The sequence below is a fragment of the Globicephala melas genome, chromosome 11 (assembly GCF_963455315.2).
Source record: "Globicephala melas chromosome 11, mGloMel1.2, whole genome shotgun sequence".
Lineage (NCBI taxonomy): Eukaryota > Metazoa > Chordata > Mammalia > Artiodactyla > Delphinidae > Globicephala > Globicephala melas.
In genome coordinates, this window is record NC_083324.2 from 7,737,808 (window position 1) to 7,759,973 (window position 22,166).

General features: G+C 45.6%; 1 protein-coding gene across 8 annotated transcripts in view; it reads left to right on the plus strand.

The window, feature by feature from the left end:
- The window catches only part of SRGAP3 (SLIT-ROBO Rho GTPase activating protein 3), a 333,106-nt gene that overhangs the window by 174,221 nt on the left and 136,719 nt on the right, over nucleotides 1-22,166 (plus strand). For all 8 annotated transcript variants that reach the window (XM_070046600.1, XM_070046601.1, XM_060307410.1 and 5 more), the window contains one exon: nucleotides 21,023-21,215. Coding sequence is in view for 5 of the 8 variants with exons in the window: in XM_060307406.1 (XP_060163389.1) it covers nucleotides 21,023-21,215 (193 nt within the window). In the remaining 3 variants the exon portion in view is untranslated. The remainder of the gene's footprint in view (nucleotides 1-21,022; nucleotides 21,216-22,166) is intronic.

Here is a 22,166-nt window from a genome sequence, read left to right on the forward strand (position 1 = left end):
AAGTCCCACAGAAGTGCAAAAGGAAGCGTTTGAACACTTCTTGCTGACAGCACGGTGTTATTTTTCTCTTCCCTCTCTCATGAATCATTGTGCCTGGAATCTTTCCTGGAGGGGTTCATCTGGCTCATGGTTCTGTCCCCAGAATCGGTGACCCTGGTGCTCTGGTGAGTGGGAAGCCGAGGCGCTGAGACTTGGGGGACGAGCCTTCCTGGGCTCACATGTCCTGGGCTTAGGTTCTGGCTGCAGCACATGGCGGCCCAGTGGCCTTGGGGAGCTTGCCAAATGAGCCTCAGTTTGCTCATTCACAAGCTCCTCCAGGTGCGCGGTCACACTAAGGGAGATCAGGTATGTGAACCTGCCTCGAGCAGATGGGTTTTGAATCTGATTTGAGATTGATCAACCTTGGATCCCTTACCTCGCTTCTCTGGTGGCTGCCATGATCCCATGTTCATGTTCTCTATGGAAGGGGAAATCCGGGCAGGGGCCCGGCAGTGCCACATGTCCAAAGGGTATCTCGCATGTGCCGTGAACAAGTGTACTCGTGTTATAGTTGACATCTGCTTCCTGCCAGGAACCTAGAGTGAAGCATCACCCCTTGCCCCAGCTACGGTGCCCTTGTGGGATTACCACTTCCGTTCCAGGGCCTGGGCCTGGTGCTCTCTGAGCTGCATCCCCTTATGTGCCTCTGTGATCCTGCTGGTCTGTGTTGCCCCAGAGCCATCTCTGCTCTAAGCCAAAGGGTGGAAGAAGCCCTTTTCTCCTACTCTGCTAAGCTTTATCATGAAATCTCATGGTGTCTCCCATGGGACATCTGAATTGGGCCTTGAGGTATGACTAGGAGTTCACAAAATGAAGGGTAAATGTAATACCCATATTTTACCTAGAAGCTACCTCTTCTCCCAGACTGTCTTCCTTTTCACAGGTTTATGAACTCAGTTACACACATAGATGCTGGGGTTGTCTGCCTGACACCTCTGATCTCAGTTTGGGCTCCGAACTGCGTGCATGTGGCAGTGGCAGCACATCACATCACGGCCTTCATCACCACCAGCCAAGGTGGAGAGAACTCTGAGCTGGACGCTGTAAAGGAAAGGTTGCATGTGGAGACTACTGCGAGAAACTCAGCATTTGAAAGTGGTCCGGTGGCACTGCATGCCTGGGGCTCTTGTAAAAGTTAAGGAAGCAGAATTTGTCAGTCATCACATGAAATATCTACTTTGTGGAAGGAACTTAATCTCTCAGCTGAGCCTCCCCATCCCTGACTGTAGGATCACAGTAGCCTCCTGAGTGGTCTCCTTTTCTCCCGTCTCCTCTCACCTGTCTCCCATGCTGCCACCACATTTTTCCATCAGATTGACTGTGGGGTAAAGTTTGAGTCCCCGAATGTGGCCTTCAAGGTCATCCACAGTCTGGCTCCAAAGAACCCTTCCCACCTGAGCTTCTGCATCCTGCCAAACTCCTTAACTTGTGGGCTCAGCAAGCCCTTTGCCAGTCCCTGAACACACCATGCACTTCCAGACCTTGGGGCCTCGTCCACTGACTTACTCCTGCTGCCTTCTCTGCTGTTGCCTCAGCTGGTGAACACCATCCACCCTCCAAGGCCAGGCCCAGATGCCAAGTTAAGCCTCTGATCGCTTTGGCCATTACTGTCTTCCCTGCAGAGTCCCTGCTTCCTCCTTAGTGGGCTCCTAGGCTCTTTTGTGCATACCTCCATCCCAGCTCATGGTTGTAGTTTTTGTATTTGTTGGTCTCTGCTGAATTTCTCAAGGGCAGGTCCTGTGTCATCTCCATTGTTGTATCCTCCTGTCCTTGCACAGGGCCTGGTAGGTGCTAACCAATCTTGACTGAACGTGTAAATGAATGATTGAATGTAGTAATAGAAAGTTAGATATGAATTGGGTCATCCACATCTTAGGAGGAAGGGAGGATTTTAAGTATTTGAGTAAAACATAAAGTTTATATAAAACGGAGAGAAAAGAAAGTATCCAAGAGGTTTCCAGGTCTAGGTAGAAACAAGAAACTTTTTATCTCCCTTCTGAGCATTCTGAAAAGACTTGCTAGAGTTGAAGATAAAGCAATTAACTTGAGAAGAAAGAAAGGAAGAATACATGGGCCTGAATAAGAATGCATTTTCAGATTTAAACATGGATAGTGCATATGTAACATTTATTGGATACTCAGGCCAAGCACTTTACATGCATAATCTCATTTAATGATCTTAGCGACACCATAAAGGAGTTATTCCATTTCTCCAAACCTGTCGACAAATAGGAGTTAGGATAAGAGAAAAGCAGAGAGAAGAAGAAAAGGTCATTGCAGGCAGAAGAATAGCAAGTGCGAAGGTTCTGAGGCAGGAAGGAACTTGGTATGTTCAAGCAGCAGAGAGAAGGCCTGGGGGGCTGGAAGATAGTGAGCAAGGGACAGAGGGAACCAGGTGAGGCCGTGCTGGGGTGGAGAGAACACATCATAGAGAGTCCTGTAGGCCCCATTAGGGGTTGGTCTGTTATCCTAAAAGGGATGATAATCCATTGAAGGATTTTAGGCTGGAGGTGAAGAATGGGGAGGAGAGAGACTTGCTGGTGGTGACATGAATGAGAGTGCTACTTTCCAAAGAAGAACTGATTTTAAAACATTGGAAAGGGGACAAATGTGATGTGGACACTGGTTTAGGAGGCTGCTGTGGTTGTCTAGGTCGGAGATGATGGCGGCTTTCACTAGGGTTGTGGTGGAGATGGAGAGAAATGGATGAATTTAGAAGTCTTGGGGCACTAGAATGGATTGGGATGGAGGCTTGGGTGTATGGGAGAGGTAAGGTGATGGCCAGTTTCTAACTCGAGCAAGTAGGGGAATCAAAGTGCCATTTCCTTACCTAGGGGATATGTGGTGAGATAGGTTTCAGGGTGGGAATGAGGGGCATCTCATGGCAAAGGGGTCTGGGGAACTCCCTGGGAGGAAATGCTGGCTTTGACGATCACTAAGGTCCCTAGAATTTCAGAAAGTAGGACTCAGGCCAGACCACCGCCCTCCCTATCAGGTGCTTGTAGATCCGTTATGTCCCTTCTTATGGGACGTGGTGGACCCAGAGCCTTGTAAAGACTGTGGTTTTGCCCAGCACTCCTCAACCTCTCGAAGACAGACACTGTAAAGGAATCAGCACCACTGGCATTTGTGTTTCTGCTGTATAGGAAATATATTTCATGTATTTCCTACCATGAAGTACGTTCAGAATCCAAAAGGTTTGGTCCTGGAAACTGGAATGCAATATTAGATGGCATTTTATCTGTTCAGTTCCCCCATAAGCTGACCCACAGCAGCTGCCCTCATTCAGGAGGGAGAATGTAAGAGCTGAACAGGAGGAAACAGGCAGTGCTTCGAAAGTTAGAATCTGCTATTGTTGTGTTCTTGCCAGCAATTCACCTCAGTGTTGGGAGAAATTACTAGAGGCCAAGGGAAGAGGAAGGGGAAGGCCAAGGGGCTGGAGTTCATCTGCACGCGATGGGTGTGGGAGGTGGGCACCTTGGCTGGGAGGTGACTCCTGTGGAACTATAGAGCACGTAACCTGAATTATGCCCAAATGGGGCACAGAGGGGTGTTAGACTAAGAAATTGTCCACTTGGTTAACATCCGATAAGCTCTTAACGCTGAAATAGACCTTAATCCAACAACCCGGATTTGTACGGAATTTGAAGCCCAGAGCTTGGTCCGTAGTAGGACCACAAAAGCAATCCATTGACCGACTGACCGAGAAGAGTGAGGCTATCTGGCCAACGTCTCATGAAGAGTTATGGCCCCGGCAGGGAGCAGAAAGAACCCATTACATTTCCGCTGCCAAGTGGCAAGCGAATAAACATGAGGTATTTTTCCTCTTTGGTAGTAGGACCCAAGACATGAAATACGTGCTTGGCAGAGAGTTCCATATTGCATTAGCAGCACACATAGATTTATACTGGGGTAGTGAGTGCTCTCTCTGAGCCCAAGTGTGAGTGATGGGATTCCAGCCTGACTGTTGAAATTTGCTGTAACGCTGGGAGATGCGTCTGCTAAGGACGCTGTAACCACTTCCTTTGTGGTTGAGCTTGTGTCGCTATTGCAGTTGGTGGATGTACAGCCACATTTTGCTCTAATTTGCAGGTAATGGACTCTTATAAAGTAATAATAATCATACCACGAAGAAGAATCACAGCTGTTAAACTTTTTACTGTTTATAGAACTCTTTCATGTGTGTATATATATCCTAATTTGATTTTTACCACAATTATTAAGTAGGTCTCATTAATCCCAGTTTATGGATGAGGTTAATACCTTAAGGCAGAGAGGGAACTAGCCCAGACCCTATTTTTTCAAGTCCATGTTTGAGTATGAAATAGCCTTACCAGACCACAGCATGTTCATGTGCTAACATTATCTGTGCTCAGGCTTGTAAGCCATTATTAAGCCATTAGGCAACCATAATAATTCTGTATTTTTTTCTGAGCCTTTTCCTAAAATTTGTGTGGACTCAGAATTTGAGAAGGTACATATCTAGATTCCTTTTTTTATGTCTTGCTGCACTCCATCTATCCTCTGAGGCATGGAAGGTCTCCTGAAGAGTTTCCCTGAAGGTTCCTGATTGACAACAAGAATTTAGAGCAGTGATTGTAAAGACTTGCTTGATGTGCACTACAAAAATAAAACTCCTTCAAATAAACAGGCCCCGCTCACTGACCTCCTTGAAAATTTAACCTCTGCCCCTGTTGTCGAATGGATAAAGATTCCCTTTGAAAACCTTTGCAGAGTTTTACACACACAGACACACACACACACACACACAGAGGAGCAACCCACCTTGTTTCTCATTCTCTTCTTTCCAAAAATCAATTGGCAAGAATTTGCAAAGTTGCCAGAACGAGGTAATGGGCAATAATTCACGTAGCTTTCAGAAACATAAATCACTCAGCCTGATGTAGTGCCTTTCCATCCCATGGCAAGACTTCGTGAGCAGTAGCTGCAATGTGCATAAAATATTTGGGCTTCACTGAGGCCTTGGATATTCTTCCATGTGGCATTCTCATCAGAAGGTCAAGGAAATTCATCCTGCATCCTATTACTGTCAGGTGAATGCACACATGGCCGGAGGCACCTTCTCAATGAAGATTAGCAGCTCTGGCCCCGGCTGGTCATTTCAACATGAGTTAATGGGGTCAAGGTGGGGACAGCTATGGCACAGTGGGGTCTGTCATGCTCTGGGTTTGAATCAGGGCTGGCACTAGCTAAAGTGACATTTGCTGGAGTCATAAACTAGAGGTTTATAGATCACTTTTGTTTAGCAGATACAGCATTAACATTAAAGAGTGAATTTGAATATATTTGGTGAAATCTGTGCTCTCTGTATTGTTTTATGCAAGGTCTCTAATCACATTTTTGTTACCTGCCTAACCCCTGGAGATATTTGAGGTTGCTTCCCTACTAGACCCAACCATGGCCTTTCCAGGGCCAATTGATAGTAAGCTGTTTTTTGTTTTTAAGAAACTCTTTTTTTAATCCTTTTTTTTTTTTTGGCTGCGCTGCTCAACTTGTGGGATTTTAGTTCCCGAACCCGGGCCCTTGGCAGTGAGAGCCTGGAATCCTAACCACTGGACTCCCAGGGAATTCCCGATAGTGAGTGTTTTTTAAAATTTACTGCCCCTCCCCATATTAGAGGTGTAATGTCTATTATATAGAGGATTTGAAAAATATAGAAATAGAAAAGCACAGGGATTAGTGCAGGTGTTGGCAACCTTGGTCCAATGGGTCAAATGTGGCCCATTGCCTGTTCTTATAAAGTTTTATTGAAACACAGCCATGTGTATTCATTGCCATACTGTCTGTGGCTACTCTTGTGCTACAAGAGTAGGATTGGGTAGTTGCAATAGAGACTGTATGGCCTGCAAAACCTAAAATATTTACTATCTAGCCCCTTAGGAAAAATTTGCCAAGCCATGGCTTAGCACCTAGGTGCTCAGGAAATATTTATCCAAGAAATAAATCAATCTGTAATCCCACCACGTAGAGGTAACCACAATTAACACTTCGCTGTATATTCTTTAGTTTTGCTCTGTGTATAAATAGCTATAGTTATATTTTGGGAAGACTAAATTATACCTCCTATTTTTGTAACCCACTTTTGTTATTTAACTATATATTATGGGCATTTTCCAATTAACTTTAACTTTCCAATTAATTACATATTAACTACTGTAACTATTAACTACTATATTAACTATAATAACTATTATATCATTATGTCATTAACTATTATACAGCACTGATTTTTAAACTGCAGAGAAGTTTATCGCATGGATGTATGAGGATATTTAACCAATCCCCTGTTGTTGGATTATGTTGTGTTGTGTCCAAGTTTTTACTTTTATAAATAACGTTGTGATAAAAATTCCTGCACATTTTTGGGTGTATTCCTCTGATCCTAGAAAGGGAATTATTCCAATTCATATTGCTAATTTTTTTTTTCACCTAGGTATGCCTTATCCTCCCAGTACACTGGTACTTCCTTGAGGGCAGGGATCCTGTTGTACATGTTATTTCTATCTCAGATCCTCCTGTCCTTTAACACAGACATAGTAGGCAGTCAGGAAATGCTTGTGGGTTTGTATAATATAATGCCCAGCTCCTTCTCTCTGCTTCTCTGGATCCTACAAATCCCGCCTCAGCTCTCCTCCTTCCTGAGGTCTCAGCTAGCTCTCCAGCACCCCAAGGTCCCTCCCTCTTCTGGTCATCTGAATTTCTATATCATGCACTGCTTAGACCATATTCTGTAATTCTTTAGAGCTTTCAAAGTGGTAATAATGTACACTGTATAAGTTTCCCATGGCTGCTGTAACAAATTACCACTAATCTGGTGACTTAAAACAACACACATTAATTCTCTCACAGTTGTAGAAGCTAGAAGTCTGAAGTCAGTTTCACCAGGCCAAAATAAGGATGTTGTCAGGGGACCCCACTTACTCCTTCCAGAGATGCTGGGGGAGAATCCATTCCTTGTCTCTTCCAGCTTCTGGTGGCTGCCAGCGTTCCCTGGCTTGTGGCTGTATCACTCCAATCTCTGCCCCTGTAGTCTCATCACCTCTTCCTCTTCTGTCTGTGCCAATCTCTTTCTTTCTCTTTCCTATAAGGACACTCGTGATTCCATTTAGGGTCTACCTGGGTAATTCAGGATAATCTGCTCATCTCAAGATCCTTAATTTAATCATATCTTCACAGTCCTTTTCTGCCATTTAAGGTAATATTCACAGGTTCTAGGGATTAGGAGATGAATATCCTTGCGGGGGTGTCATTATTCAACCTTCCACAATGCACTGTTTCTTCTGACTGGCTAATATATTCATTTAAAAATATTTGTGAGGAACCAATTTGGTGGTAGACACTGACATTGTACTAGCTGCCTGTTGTCACAACAGAGCAGAAAGGACTTGTATATGAAGAACTGTAGTCAAAAGAGCTGAGCAGTGGCTAAGAAGCTGGGAGACCCAGGTTCTGGTACCACATTGGGGTAAGGCTCTCTGTTCCTCAGTTTCCCTTTTGTGAATTAAGGAACTAGACCAATTGCTGTTTCCTGAAGTGAGGGATGAGCACCACTGATGGTGTATATATAGGGTAATTTTAGGTGGTTCACAGGGACAGAACTAAATAGTGTTGACTCACAGAAACAGATAACTTATTTCCTTTGTTAATTCTCCTTCAACCCCTCTTAAGGAGAAAATTGCTGTTAGGTGCTTGTGTGTCTTCAACACTTCCTTCAATACTTACCAGACTCCTTTTATCAAAAAGAAAGCTGGATGGGCTTCCCTGGTGGTGCAGTGGTTAAGAATCCGCCTGCCAATCAGGGGACACGGGTTTGAGCCCTGACCCAGGGAGATTCCACATGCCGCAGAGCAACTAAGCCCATGCGCCACAACTACTGAGCCTGTGCTCTAGAGCTCACGAGCCACAACTACTGAGCCCGCGTGCCACAACTACTGAAGCCTGCGTGCCTAGAGCTCATGCTCCGCAACAAGAGAAGCCACCGCAATGAGAAGCCCGCGCACCGCCACGAAGAGTAGCCCCTGCTCGCCACAACCAGAGATAGCTTATGCGCAGCAATGAAGACCCAATGCAGCCAAAAATAAAATAAATTAATTAAAAAAAACGAAAAAGAAAGAAATCTGGTCTCAGGCTACAGAATCTAGGCAGAATTGAATAACATTATTTTCTGATCATTGTATTTATTTTTACAGTTACCTTCCATCAATGGAGAGTGACTCAGGTTTTTCCGTTTATGTCAATACTGTAAAGTATCCTCTGTAAAAAGTGAGGTGATTTAAAAATATATATTAAATAAATATAGGATAGATGGTTTTTAGAGAGGACACACTGTGAAAATGGCTCTGAAGTTTAGGAAACAGATGTTTCCAGGGGTCCCCAGTTCTCTGACTTCTGAGTTCTGGGAGCAGGGTAGGATTGGAAACACAAAGAAAAGCGTCTTTGGTCAGAGGATGCAGCTGGAAATTCAGCATTAATGATTCCTGACCTTTTCCCATTTAAATACATCTGATCCTTCAAGAACCATTGAGCAACAAAGTCGTGAATATTAATGTCGTGTTGAAACTGATCATGTCCAATTTTAACTGAGAGCTTCTGGTAGGAGGAGGCGTGGCCTTATTCTGACCATTCTTTGCTTTTCACTGAACATCTGGAAGGTGGGGAGGCAACTTCCGTCTGACTTCTTCATGAGAAGGAATGGCTGTTATTTGGACACAGCCCAGATGCTATAGGGAAACCCTCTCTCCCACCCACTCCGCTTTGAACTCTCCTCAAGGGACCTGGCTTCGCAATCCAGGTAGGGATGCCCACAGGGCCGCAGAGCTGGATCTGTGCTATTGGACCACAGTGGGAAGTGGGAATCTCGTCTCCCATCTTTTCAACTATGAATGTATATCCAGTGCTAATTCCCTAGTTTCTTTGGGACCATATAATTTCCTCTTAGAGGAAGATTTTCCTGGCTGACAGCATTATCATCATCATCATTAAATAGTTCTTATTTTTTCAGAACACTAGCTCATATACTCTGTTTCCTTTGTGGGGGAGGCACATGGTCTTCCCCATGTTCATCAACAGAAGCAGAGGGGGAAATGCCAGTCACTTCACCCAGCTGCTTTCCAACATATGTGTTCCCCCACTCCCCAGAAAGCTGGAAGCGGATATAATTTTGTTTCAGGGAGGCCTCAGGGGTTGATGTGCTTTGATTATCTGTTCTAAGCCTGGCCTTTGCTACCCCGAGTAATTGTGAGATGGCTAAAGACAGAGTGTAAAAACTTGGCTGACTTGGTATAGTACATACGGTAAGCGCGCAGGAAACACCTCTGGCAAGTGATACATGATTTGGAGCCAAAAGCCTCCTTAATGTTTAGATGAAATTAGGCAAATCACTTCACCTCTCTGTGCCTCAGTCTATCCAATGGTATAACAGTAGTAGCGACCTCTTCCTAAGGCTGTAGCATAATATTCACTGCTTTGCTTGAAGAAGGAGACAGTTAGTGGGAAGCACGAAGTGCCATAATTGTCTGCTGTTATTCGTTCCATTTTGCAGATGGGAAAGCCACGGCCCAGAGAGGCTGATTTGCTGAAGTTCACACAGCTAGCGAACTTCAAGGCCAGGCTCTGAACTCAGCAACTCTGATCCCAGACCCAGCTCTTGGCACCGCATCACCCAGTGGCCCACTTATCAGGGCTGAGGCCGTGCTAAGATTTGAGAAACAATCTCATTCTGGGTCTGATTCCCTCAGATGGGTGGGGAGCAGAGCTAGACCAGGGCAGCACCTGGCAGGGTCAGGCCAGCCGGAATTGAATCCTGTGATTCCCACAGGTCCTTTACCTTCTCTTGGGCCTCAATTTCCTCATCCTTCCCTGGCGCCCTCTTCTGTGGTCAGAAGCAATGTAGGATGCGAAGGGGCTTGGTCAAGGTTAATGAAGGACGGACTTAAGTCTTTAGTAGAGGTCCTGGGCAAAATGAGAGAGATAATGCAAGGTGCTGTGAGCCGGTTGGAGCCTGCAGAGAGAAGCTTGCTTCCAGGGGGAGGCTGGCTCTACTGGTCGGGCGGGGCGGAGCTGGTCGCATGGCGGCAGTGGTTGCAGGGAAACGGCTGTGCGCGAATTCTGCCCTGACAGCAGCCCGGAGCTGGGTGCCCTCCGGGGCGTGGGGCCCCACGACGAACTGCATCTTTACGTTCACGAGGCTGGGTGAAGTGGCTGGGGTGCAGAGCCCGTGCTGGGGTCGTGGAGACTTTTATGCAGGACCCAGAGAAGGAAAGAAACGTGGGCCCAGGCTGGCACAGAGGCAGGGAAGGAAGAGGGAACGTAGTGCCGACAGGCCGCAGGATGATACACCACGGTGTCCCGGGGTGATGGTCCTTGTGGGGTGGTGGACAGAGGGCGTGACTTGAGCCTGGGAATCAGCTAGCTCAGTGCCCAGCGTGCCCCGGGCTCACTCTACGTGGCTGCAGCGATAGTGATGTCTCATTCCTGCCATTTATTTATTTACTTATTTAATATATATTTATTTATTTATGTTTGGCTGCGTTGGGTCTTCGTTGCTTCACGCGGACTTTCTCTAGTTGCGGCGAGTGGGGGCTACTCTTTGTTGCGGTGCGTGGGCTTCTCACTGCGGTGGCTTCTCTTGTTGCGGAGCACGGGCTCTAGGCGCTCGGGCTTCAGTAGTTGTGGCACGCGGGCTCAGTAGTTGTGGCTCGCGGGCTCTAGAGCGCAGGCTCAGTAGTTGTGGCGCACAGGTGTTGTTGCTCCACAGCATGTGGGATCTTCCCGCATCAGGGCTCGAACCATGCCGCCTGCATTGGCAGGCGGAGTCTTAACCACTGCGCCACCAGGGAAGTCCTCCTGCCATTTATTGCCTACCTGCTATGTACCAGGCACCAAGCCAGGGGCTTTATATGCACACCACCTCTCGCCCTTTTGACAAACCCACCAGGAAGGTATTATTATTCTCCATTTTATAGACTAGAAAAGAGACTCAGAGAGCCAAGGCGACTTCTGCAAAGTGGAGAAAACCAGGTTTGGAGTCCAGGCTGGCTCTCCCCAAAGCCTGGGAGCTGTGCCCTTCCTGCTGTGTCACTGCCACCTCTCGGTGGTGGCTGTTTGCCGAGGGTCTTCTAGGTGCCTGGCACATTCTACACATTATTTTTGATCTTTGCAGCAATGCTGCAGGATAAGCACAGTTACCTGCCTTTTACAGATGGGAAAACGGTTCAGAGAAAATGACTCGTTGGCCCAAGACCTCATGATGGCCTCTGGCAGAGACAACAGTCCAACTCATGAGAGCAATTGGAGTCCAGACTCTGCTGCGTCCATCCACTCTGCCACACTGCTTCTCCTAAGGCTAGAGGCGGATGGCTGTGGACCCCTCAGGATGCTGGGCGTTGGGCTGGCGGCAATGAGAGTGGGTCTCCATCACACTGTTGTGAGGGCCTCGCGGGCCCCATTACACTGCTCTTGTTGGAAGCACTGAGCGCAAATTCTGAGTAATAAAACATGGGTGTCACCCCTGCCTTAGGACTTTATTCCATCTGAGGATATGAGAAATGGCCACAGAAAGCAATAACAATAAATGAGAATCATAGCTAACCATTACTGAGCCTCTCATACAGTGCTATCCAATAGAAGTTTCTTCAGTGATGGAAATATTCTGTGCTGTCCAATACAGTAGCCACTAGCCACACGTGCTTTTGAGCGCTGGAAAAGTGGCACGTGCCGCTGAGGAATGAATGTTTTATTTTGATCAAATTTAAATAGCCACGTGTGGCTAGTGGCCACTGTGTGCAGTGCTGATATAGATGAAGCACTGTACTAAGAGCTTTCTCCATGGTCACTTATGAACCCTTAACAACAATATGTGGTAGATTACTATCATCCCCATTTTACAGGGGGAACTGAGTCCCTGGGAAATGAGGAAATGTTCCCGAGTTCACCTGCTGAATATGTGGCAGGGCCAGGCTTTGAACTGATGTCTTCTTCTATCACAGGAGGGCCTGAGGTCAAGGTCAGGTTGCACTGGGGGACACGATGACAGCCAGAACCAGTGAGAATGGCACAGAGATGACAGATGGAGTGGGGAGTGGAGACAGGAGGTGGAGTGGGACATGATCCCTGCAAGAGGGGGCGTTGGGACATCCCCCAGGGAAAGCACCCTGACCTGGAGACTGGGTCATCTTGGCTCCTGTCTGCCCCTTACTCTGGATTTGAGCCCTGGCTCTGCCACTTTCTGGGTGACCATAGGCACTCACACCCCCTCCTTGCATCTCAATTGCTTCATCTATAAAGTAGGAATGAGAATAGTGCCAGCCTCAGGCAGGATTGTGCGTAGTTGTGTAACATACCATCCTCCTTGTTAGCTCCTGAAACTTTATCCTGGGGAGGGTACACCAGCCGCCTCTGGGGAGCAGAGCGCAAAACACTTGATCTTGATTTTCAGGACGGACACAGACTGTGAAAGTGGGGCCTCACCGTCCCAGGGAGTGTCAGAAAAGTTACCACATCCGCAGGACAGGGTCTAAGGATGAGAATTGAGCGGGGCCTGCTCTGAGGGTCGTGCTCTGGCCCCTCCTTCTAGCCCAGGAGAGCCCGCTGCAGGATAGGGGCAGAGGCCTCTAGGGACAAGTTATTGGCATTCTTAATTTCTAACTGGTCAGACCTGTTAACCAGAGCTGCAGGCTCTGTATCATATTTCTGGCCTTGCCTGACTTTCTTTGTTCTCCTTTTTATTACGGAAAGTTTCAAACATTACAAAATTAGAGAGAATAGTATAAGAAGCCTCTTCCCCATGTTCATCACTACAGCTAAACTTCACCAATCAACTCAAGGCCAATCATGTTTTTTACCTATATTGCTACCACTCCCTGGTCCCCTACCCAAGGTTATTTTGAAGTAAATCCCAGCGTGTCAGGTTTCTAATAGTCCCTGTGACCCTCTCATAAATTTCTGCTGGGAGTACAAGTTGGTGAAATTTCAGGGAAGGGCACTTTTGCAATCTGAAAATGCTAACATCAGTGCCTTTTGATCTGCACTTCTATGTGAAGAATTCATCACACAGGTGACATCCCTGCAGGTGTGCAAAATGAGGCTTGTATATGGCTGTTTATTCCAGCACTTTTTATGGTGGTAAACAATTACAAACAACCTAAAGGTCCAGGAAAGGGGACTGGCTAAAAAAATTGTACATCTGGAATATAGAATATAGAATATGGAATTCTATAGTGCTGTAAAAAGGAATGTGGAAGTTCTTTATAAAATGGCATGGATTGAGTTCCCCAGTGTATTTTGTGTGTGTGTGTTTTTGTTTTGTTTTGTTTTGTTTTTGGCTGCAGCATGCAGCATGCGGGATCTTAGTTCCCCGACCAGGGATTGAATCTGTGCTCCCTGCATTGGAGCGAAGTCCCTTACAATGTATTCTTAAAAGAAGAAAGTACAGAACACTGTGAATGTCATGCTATATAATATGTATAAAAACAGGGGAAATAATGTTTTTGAAATATGCAGTTATTTCTAGAAACATAAACTTGGAAACTTGGTTACCTTGCTAGAGAGGGACTAGGTGGCTGGTGAACAAGAGTGGAAGAGAGAACTTCCTCTTTATACACTTTCTACTTTTTGAATTTTGTACTAATTTTTAAAACTCCTGTGTTTTAAAACTAGAATTCCCTCTTTTTCCTGTAAACCTAAAACTGCTCTTAAATTTAGTCTATTACTTAACAAAAAGGTATTTATCCAGATGGGGTGATGACTTATGTTTACACAAAAGCTTGCACAAAATATTCATAATTGTCAAAAAGGTGAGTGGATACAGAAACCATAAATATTATTACAAATAATGGAATATTATGCAGCAATAAAAAGAAATGTGCTATCAAGCCATGAAAAGACATGAAAGAACCGTAAGTGCATATTACTAAGTAAAAGAAGCCAGTTTTAAAGCCTACATAATGTATGATTCCAACTATACGACCTTTAGAAAAAGGCAAAACTACAGATATAGTAAAAAGATGAGTAGTTGCTGGGGGTTAGGACGAGGAGGGAGGAAAGGATGACTAGATGGAGCATAGGGGATTTTTAGGGCAGTGAAAATACTCTCTATAATACTGTAGTGATGCCTACATGACATTATGCATTTTTTAAAACCATAGATGTAAAACACAAGAGTGACCCTAATGTAATCTATGGACTTTAGTTAATAATAATATATCAGTATTGTCCATCAATTGTAATAAATGTACCACACCAATGCAAGAGGCTAATGATAGGTGGATCTGTTCAGGAGAGTGAGGGAGGTTATATGAGAACTCTGTACTTTCTGGTTAATTTTTCTTTAAACCTAAAACTGCTCTAAAAATAGTCTATTAATTAAAAAAAAAAAATAGAGGGCTTCCCTGGTGGCGCAGTGGTTAAGAATCCGCCTGCCTGGGCTTCCCTGGTGGCGCAGTGGTTGAGAGTCCGCCTGCCGATGTGGGGGACACGGGTTCGTGCCCTGGTCCGGGAAGATCCCACATGCCACAGAGCGGCTGGGCCCGTGAGCCATGGCCGCTGAGCCTGCGCGTCCGGAGCCTGTGCTCCGCAACGGGAGAGGCCACAGCAGTGAGAGGCCCGCGTACCGCAAAAAAAAAAAAAAAAAAAGAACTCGCCTGCCAATGCAGGGGGCACGGGTTCAGACCCTGGTCCTGGAAGATCCCACATGCCATGGAGCAACTAAGCCCGTGTGCCACAACTACTGAGCCTGTGCTCTAGAGCCCGTGAGCCACAACTACTGAGCCCATGTGCTACAACTACTGAAGCCTGTGCACCTAGAGCCCGCGCTCCACAACAAGAGAAGCCACCGCAATGAGAAGCCCGCGCACCACAACAAAGACCCAATGCAGCCAAAAATAAATAACTAAAATTTAAAAAAAGAGAGGGAAAAGAATCAAAATTAAATTAAATTAAAAAAAAAAAGAATTCTTAATTACCTTGGATCTGAAGAATCTCCCTGCTCCCTCTGCTTGTGAGGCTGTGGTTGTGAGTGGGGTGAAGAGTGTGAGGAAACTTGTCCTCCTGGAACGTGGGTCACCTGAGTATCGCCATGGGTGGTAGCATTGGTGCAGGCGCCATGGTCTTGGGTGAGACTGTTGCTTGCACAATAAGCGGGAGTGTTAAGGGGGGTGGTTAGGCAGGCTGTCGACTCTTGGACTCTGAACGTCGGAGGCGTTTGGCCTCTATCCTGTAAGCAATAGGGAGTCATCTTTCTAAGTCCAAGCTTGTCCTGCTCGCGGCACAACAGGCCAGTAATTTGAGAGACGGGTTGTTGTGGCAGGGAATAGTGACTTTATTTGGAAAGCCAGGAGACTGAGAAGATGATGGACTAGTGTCCCAAAGGACCATCTTCCCTGAGTCAGGATTCAGGCTTCTTTCTTACTAAAAGGGGAGGGGGTGTGGTTGGTGGTTGCAAACTTCTTGGCGCAGGAATCCTTTGAATCCTTTGTTCCTGCAGCTGTTTATGCAGGCCTGGTCACAGTGTTTGTAAACCTCCAGCAGGACAAATGTTATTCTCTGTTCTGCAACTTTTTTATCTCTATATGAATGGAAGAGTGTTATTCCTTTAAAGGCCGGAGACTTGAGAAGGGCTATCCTGTATATTTCAGGCCATAGGCAACATTCTTTTCATGGTTAACTTGTAGCAAACGCAATAGAATACAAAGGTTAAAGTAAAAGAAGCACATCAAATATGGAGTAGGATTTGTTCTCCCCTATTACTCCATGGAGAGTTTTATCAGGAGAGCAACACAGGGAGAGCTGTGCTTCAAGAGACCTTCTCTGGGCTTCACGCCTCTGTCTGTAAAACCAGAGGCTGCGCCAGGAGTCATGCAGGTCCCCTGCAGCTCTAAGGTTCTGATATCGAAGCCTTTTCCGACTTTCCAAGCCCCTTCTCCTCCCTGCCCAACCCCCTTTGATTTTTCTGCCACTCAGTGCTGTGCTGAGCCTGGAACCACTCCCAGGGGACAGTCTTCTGAATGAAGTCTGTGCCTTGTGAGCAATTGTTTTATTTATTTATTTATTTCCCCCTCCTTTTGAAATCTTCCAGGAGAAAAACCAAATCTGTGCTGGCTCCAAGGAAGAGCAAGTTGGAAGGGAGTTAGAGATAAGGAGATGGGTAGTCAAATCCCTGCAGGGTTCTACAGCACCAGCAGGCTGCAGTCCGGCTCCTGCCAGGGCATTTCCTGCTAGAAAGACTTGACTCTGAGCCGTCCAAGCTGCTAGAGCCTCCAGCTGCTTGTGTGAACTGGGGGAGGTTTCTCTGCTCCTTCCAAATCATCTCCTGTCAGCACAGTGTGATTTATGAGATTTTCCTCTAAAATATGAGAACATTGGCTCCTGATCATGCCCTATAATGGAGGAAGGCAGTGGCTGCAGCATTTTTGATAAATAATATCTCTTTAGCCCACCGTCTTGTTACAAAAAGGATACAGGAAGTTGAATACACAACTTCTTGTGTATTGAACACAAGAAGTTAGATTCAAGTCTTTTAAAGCAAGTAGTATGGCCTCAGTTAAGTGAGGAGTTGGGAGGGTCATTGCTCCCATCTGAAGGAGCTGGGCTTGATTTTTAGCTTAATTGCCACACATCAGCTGTTATGACCAGAGACTGCTTACCTCTGAGCCTCCACTTCCTCATCTATGGGGAAAAAGTGGGGGAATACTAGTAGCACCCACCTTAGAGGGGGTGCTATACAGATTCTGTGAGATAAATATCCAAAGAACTCAGCGTCAGGCGTGGAACACATGATGTGCTCTGTAAGTGCTCACAATAATTATTAAGGTTATTATGAGTCCTAAATAGTGGATGGTCTACAAGTAATTTTAAAAATATTTAGGGACTTCTCTGGTGGTCCAGTGGTTAAGACTTCGCCTTCCAATGCAGTGGGTGCGGGTTCGATCCCTGGTTGGGGAGCTAAGATCCCACATGCCTCCGGGCCAAAAAACCAAAACATAAAAACAGAAGCAATATTGTAACAAATTCAGTAAAGACTTTAAAAATGGTTCCCATCAAAAAAAAATATTTAGAAAGCATTTTTGTAACTATGTGTTGATATGGCAGGGTTTGCACTTGTGGAGTGAAGGCATCTCAATCCAATTTAACAAGTAGGCTGTGTCAAGGAGTGCCTGCGTAGATTGTTACAGTTCACAGAACAAAATGTGACCTTGGACAAGTTCCTGATTGGTTCACACAGAAGGCTTGGTTTCTTCATCTGTAAAAATGGATAATAATAATATCCATGTCTGGTGTGGGAATAGTGTATGTGTGGTGTGTGTGAACGTGTGTGGTGTATGTGTGTGAGTGTGCATGTGGACATGTGTGGTGTGTGTGTGGTATGTGGTGTGTTTGTAGTGTGTGTGTGGTGGTTGTGGTGTATGTGTGGTATATGAGTTTGTGTGGTATATGTATGTGGTTTGTGTATGGTGTGTGTATCTGTGGTGGGTTGTGTGTGGTGTGTGTAAACGCGTGCATGGTGAGTGTGTGCGTTTTGTGTGAGTGTGTGGCGTGTGTTGTATGTGTGTCTGGTGTATGTGTGGTGTGTGTATGGTGCTTGTGTGGTGTGTGTGTGTGTGTGTGTGTGTGTGTGTGTGTGTTGGGTGAGATTCCCATAATCACAGCAATTGATGTCCTTGGGTAAATGCACTTGGTAAAGGCAAATAGTAATTTGCTATACAGATACTGACATACCATGTGTGCTGGGAGAATCCACTGTTAGAACTTAAATTTCATTCGGGGAGCTAAGGCGATATGACGCGCATACATGAAGAATTAAAAAAATAGTACAAGGCGGTCTGAGACTAATTGCAAGTACCAAGGGAGTTCATAGGAGGGTCATGAGGGCTGAGCTGTCCAGGACTTCCTGGGAGGAGCAGAGCTTGGGCTCTAAAGCACTGGTTTTAAAACTTTTTTGCTTGCCTACCCTCTAAATGAACTTTGGGGGAAAAAATCTCTTTTGCCCCACACATTTTAACTTGACATCTGAAATGTTTCATTAGAAGTTTAAATAGTTACAAAGGATATCATTTCTGCCGTGTTGTAAATATTGACCTCTTAGAGCAAAATTACCCTACTCTCTTAAATGTATCAAATGGAAACTAAATAACAGCAATTTTTAGTTTGCCTTTTTATTGAAGTATCACTTATAAACAGTAGAATGCCCAGATCTTAAGTGTGCAGCTCAGTTCATTTTTACCAGTGTGCCTACCACCCAGATCAAGGTGTAACCTTGATAGTCTATCTCCAGCATTCCAGAATGTACCCTCACATTCCCTCTCAGTCAGTATCCCCCAAAGGTGATCATTTCTCTGACCTCTATCACCATAAACTATTTTTGCATGATCTCATTTTTTCTTCCTTCTTTCCATCAACATAAGGAGAGTTAAGCAGGTAGCAAGCAGTAGTTCATTTTTTCCTTATCGTATAGTATTCCATTGAATGAATATCTCACATTTAAAAAATCTTACCTACTCTTTGCATAAATTTACTTTACTATTTTAAGAGTGACAAGCATTTTGAAATAAATTGCCCTACTGAAAAAAAAATCTTATCTACTCTTAATGGACATTTTGGGTTGTTTCTAATATTTAGCTATAAATCTTCTATGAGTATTTTTCCATATTTTTTTGTAGACATAAACACTGATTTCTTTGGGGTATGATCCATGAGTGGAATTACCAGGTGATAAGATAAATACCACAATATATTGGTATCCACCACCACTCATCAAAAATGACCTATACAAGGCAGAAATTTTACGTTTACATTGTCTTTACAGTTTACACTGTAAAGACAGTTTAAACTGTTTAAGTTTAAACTGTTAAGTTTAAACTGTAAAGACAGTTTACACTGTCTTTACCTTCTTGAGCTCATAATTTCCTTCTACTTCCTTCACAGAATTTTATTGTAATATATTTTTATGCTTGAACTTTTTTATTTTTTTACTTATTATTTATTTATTTTATTTCTTTTTTGGCTGTGTCAGGTCTTAGTTGCGGCACGTGGGCTCTCTCTTTGAGGCACACAAGCTCAGTAGTTGTGGCGCACGGGCTTAGTTGCCCCGTGACATGTGGGATCTTAATTCCCTGACCAGGGATCGAACCCGCGTCCCCTGCATTGTAAGGCAGATTCTTTACCACTGGACCACCAGGGAAGTCCCTGAACTTTTTTATTGATTGCTCTATTCTTTTTGCCCAAAATATGTATTTAAATTGAAATGGACCTTTAAAAAAAATTCCTTTGGCCATAAAACCCTAAGTATCTTTATTTCAGATTGATTCATCATACAGTTCATCAAAATAATATCAATGTTTTATAATTTGATAAATACTAAAAATAAAAAGTAAGACAGTATGGGAAATACTTCTCATAATGATGTGGATGAATGGTTGATGGCTTTAAGGTGCATAAGGACCATCCAGGGATCTTGTTAAAATGCAGATTGTGATTCAGGAGGTCTGGGTTGGGACCTGAGGTTCTGTGTTTCTAATAAGTCTATGGGTGATGCTAATGCTACTGGTCCATGGACCACACTTTGAGGAGCGAGGATTTATGAACTAGGTTAAAGAAGATTTGCGAGCACCAACATTCTAAATCGTCCTCAAAGTCTGTCTTGACACTTCGGGGCACTGCACCATAGCCAGATTCTGGACGACGGAGAAGTTAGTCTTTCTTCTGCAAAGAGAGAGGACGGTTGTAAAGAGTGAGGTGGGAAAGGAGAGATGCTGAGGCACATTCTCAGGCAGAGGAGGAAAGAGTGGGAATGGAAACAGGATCTCAAACCGATTCCTTTGTAACACTTCCTGCCTGTGCACCCCTTGGGAAGGCTTCGAGTGCCCCAGAGTAGGGCTGCCCCCTTTGAAGACCATTTCTCCAAAGGATGCTAAGATGGTGCTGGCCACCTTTTCAGACAGGAGGCCCATTTCTGCAGGAGGAATTGGACATCTCAGGGACTGGTTTGGATTGCTTGGAGAGTCCACTGGGGGTAAATCCAGAGAAATGAAGTTTGGGGCCAGGTGATGGGTGGCCTTGAATTCTGTGCTAATGAGTTGGACGTAATACTCAGCCAGAGCGGGGGTGCCTTGGGCAGTTTTGAGCAGGGAGTTGGTGTGAGCATAGTGTGGGGAGACTGATCTCTTGAGCAGCTCGTGGGATGGCAGGGAAGGGGTTAATGCATGGAGATGGCAGCAGTGGCAGAACCACTGGGATCTGGCTGTGATTTTTATCTCTAGCCCCTGCTTATGAACTTTTGCCCTGGTTGCACAGACCTGATTTGCTCTGTCAGGATTTCCTGAAGTCTGGGCTACATACCTGAGATGTTGATGCAATGGAATTCAAGGTGATTCAGAGTAGAACACAGGCATGGCCTTAAATAACCCTGAAACCTAAGAGTGAATAACACTGAAACGCTTAGCCCTCGCTCAGTCCTGACTATACCTGGAGAAAGTCTGTCTTTAACTCCTCTCATGCTCCTGTATTCCTCTTGTTGATGGAGATCGAGCAGTTTAGGCTTAGGGCGTTTGATAGCAGTAGTCTTTAGAGAGAATTTTACAAAGTTTCTGTTTTTGTTGAATAAATTTTCTGTGTATCAGGGTGGCAAGTCGTTCTAGTTTTACACTTGTCATAATGACATAAAACTGTAAGTTCTTTCCAGTAAGAAAAATGAGCAAATTTACTAGATCATACAGAAGAAATAATAATGCTGGTCGTGTGTGGATATGGCAAAAATCGTGGTGGTGACGTGCAATGATTCAACTTTGGAAAACACTGGGTTACACCATGGCCAAAACTGGCATTTGCCAAATCGTCCTGCCAATGTCTGGAGAGGCTCTGGGTGGCAGATGGTATTGCAGTGCCTGGGCCACTGGCATTGGGTCGACTGGGTGGGTCCCTCTGCTCTCCCCACCATCGCCTAACAGCCTGCTCCTGCCTCTGTCCGCAGAGATCCGCACGCAGCTGGTGGAGCAGTTCAAGTGCTTGGAGCAGCAGTCTGAGTCGAGGCTGCAGCTGCTCCAGGACCTCCAGGAGTTTTTCCGCCGGAAAGCCGAGATCGAGCTTGAGTACTCCCGCAGCCTGGAGAAACTGGCTGAGCGCTTCTCCTCCAAGATCCGCAGCTCCCGGGAGCACCAGTTCAAGTGAGAAGGGGCCAGGGGTCTGGGGCGGTGGGAGGCAGTGCTGGGGCTGAAGCAGAAATGAGGCAAGGACTCACTGGGGGCAAATGGTGTGCGTCTAGGGCCCGGGGTCTGCAGGTGACTTCCAACTCCAAGCCTCAGTCTTCCTCAGCGTAAAGTGAAGCTAGAAATAGTTGCTACCCATAAAGATGCTGAAGGGAATACACAAGGGACCCAAGAGAAGTGCTTGTCACAGAGAGTTAAGTGCTCAATAAATTGTTCTGCTGTGATTATCCCACCAAGCACCAGGCTCTGCGCTGTCTTCCATTTGGGCCAAGGTGACAGCCTACCTCCTTTCAGGACATCCTGACTCTCCCCAGTTCTCTTTTATCTGGGGGTGAGCCAGCCCATGTCTGCATTCCTTCAGCACAATGGCCTCAGAATTTCTTCCCTGTGAAACAGATGCTCAAAGCATTCCCCTTCCTTCCTCCCCTGGAGGACGGTGCCAGGCTTAGTTGCTGCCTTAGTTGCTTATTTACCTACACATACCCTCCAGGGCCTAATTTCTCATACCCCAAGCTCTGATTTCGAGGAGGGAGGGAGGCTTGGTCCTCTTGGGCACGTCCCTGGCTGAGTTCTCCAGCTGCAAATGCCCCTAGCTCAGAACCCACGGTGCCAGCCGCCAAGTGTGGGCAGGAGCCACGACCTCACCGGGATGCGTCCTCCTACACCTGTCTCCCCCTCCGCCGTACTCCCTGGAGGTCCCCCTCCCCTGTGGGTCATCTCTCCAGTGAATGGCCCTCAACCCCAGGAGACCAGAGACTTGTTTCATCCTGCCTGCCCCGTTCTTCTTTCCCCTGGGTTCGATCTCTTTTTTTCTCTCTACGTAGCTTTAAATTGTGGTAAAATACACATAACATAAAGTTTACCATCTTAAATATATATATATATATTTTTGCTGTACGCGGGCCTCTC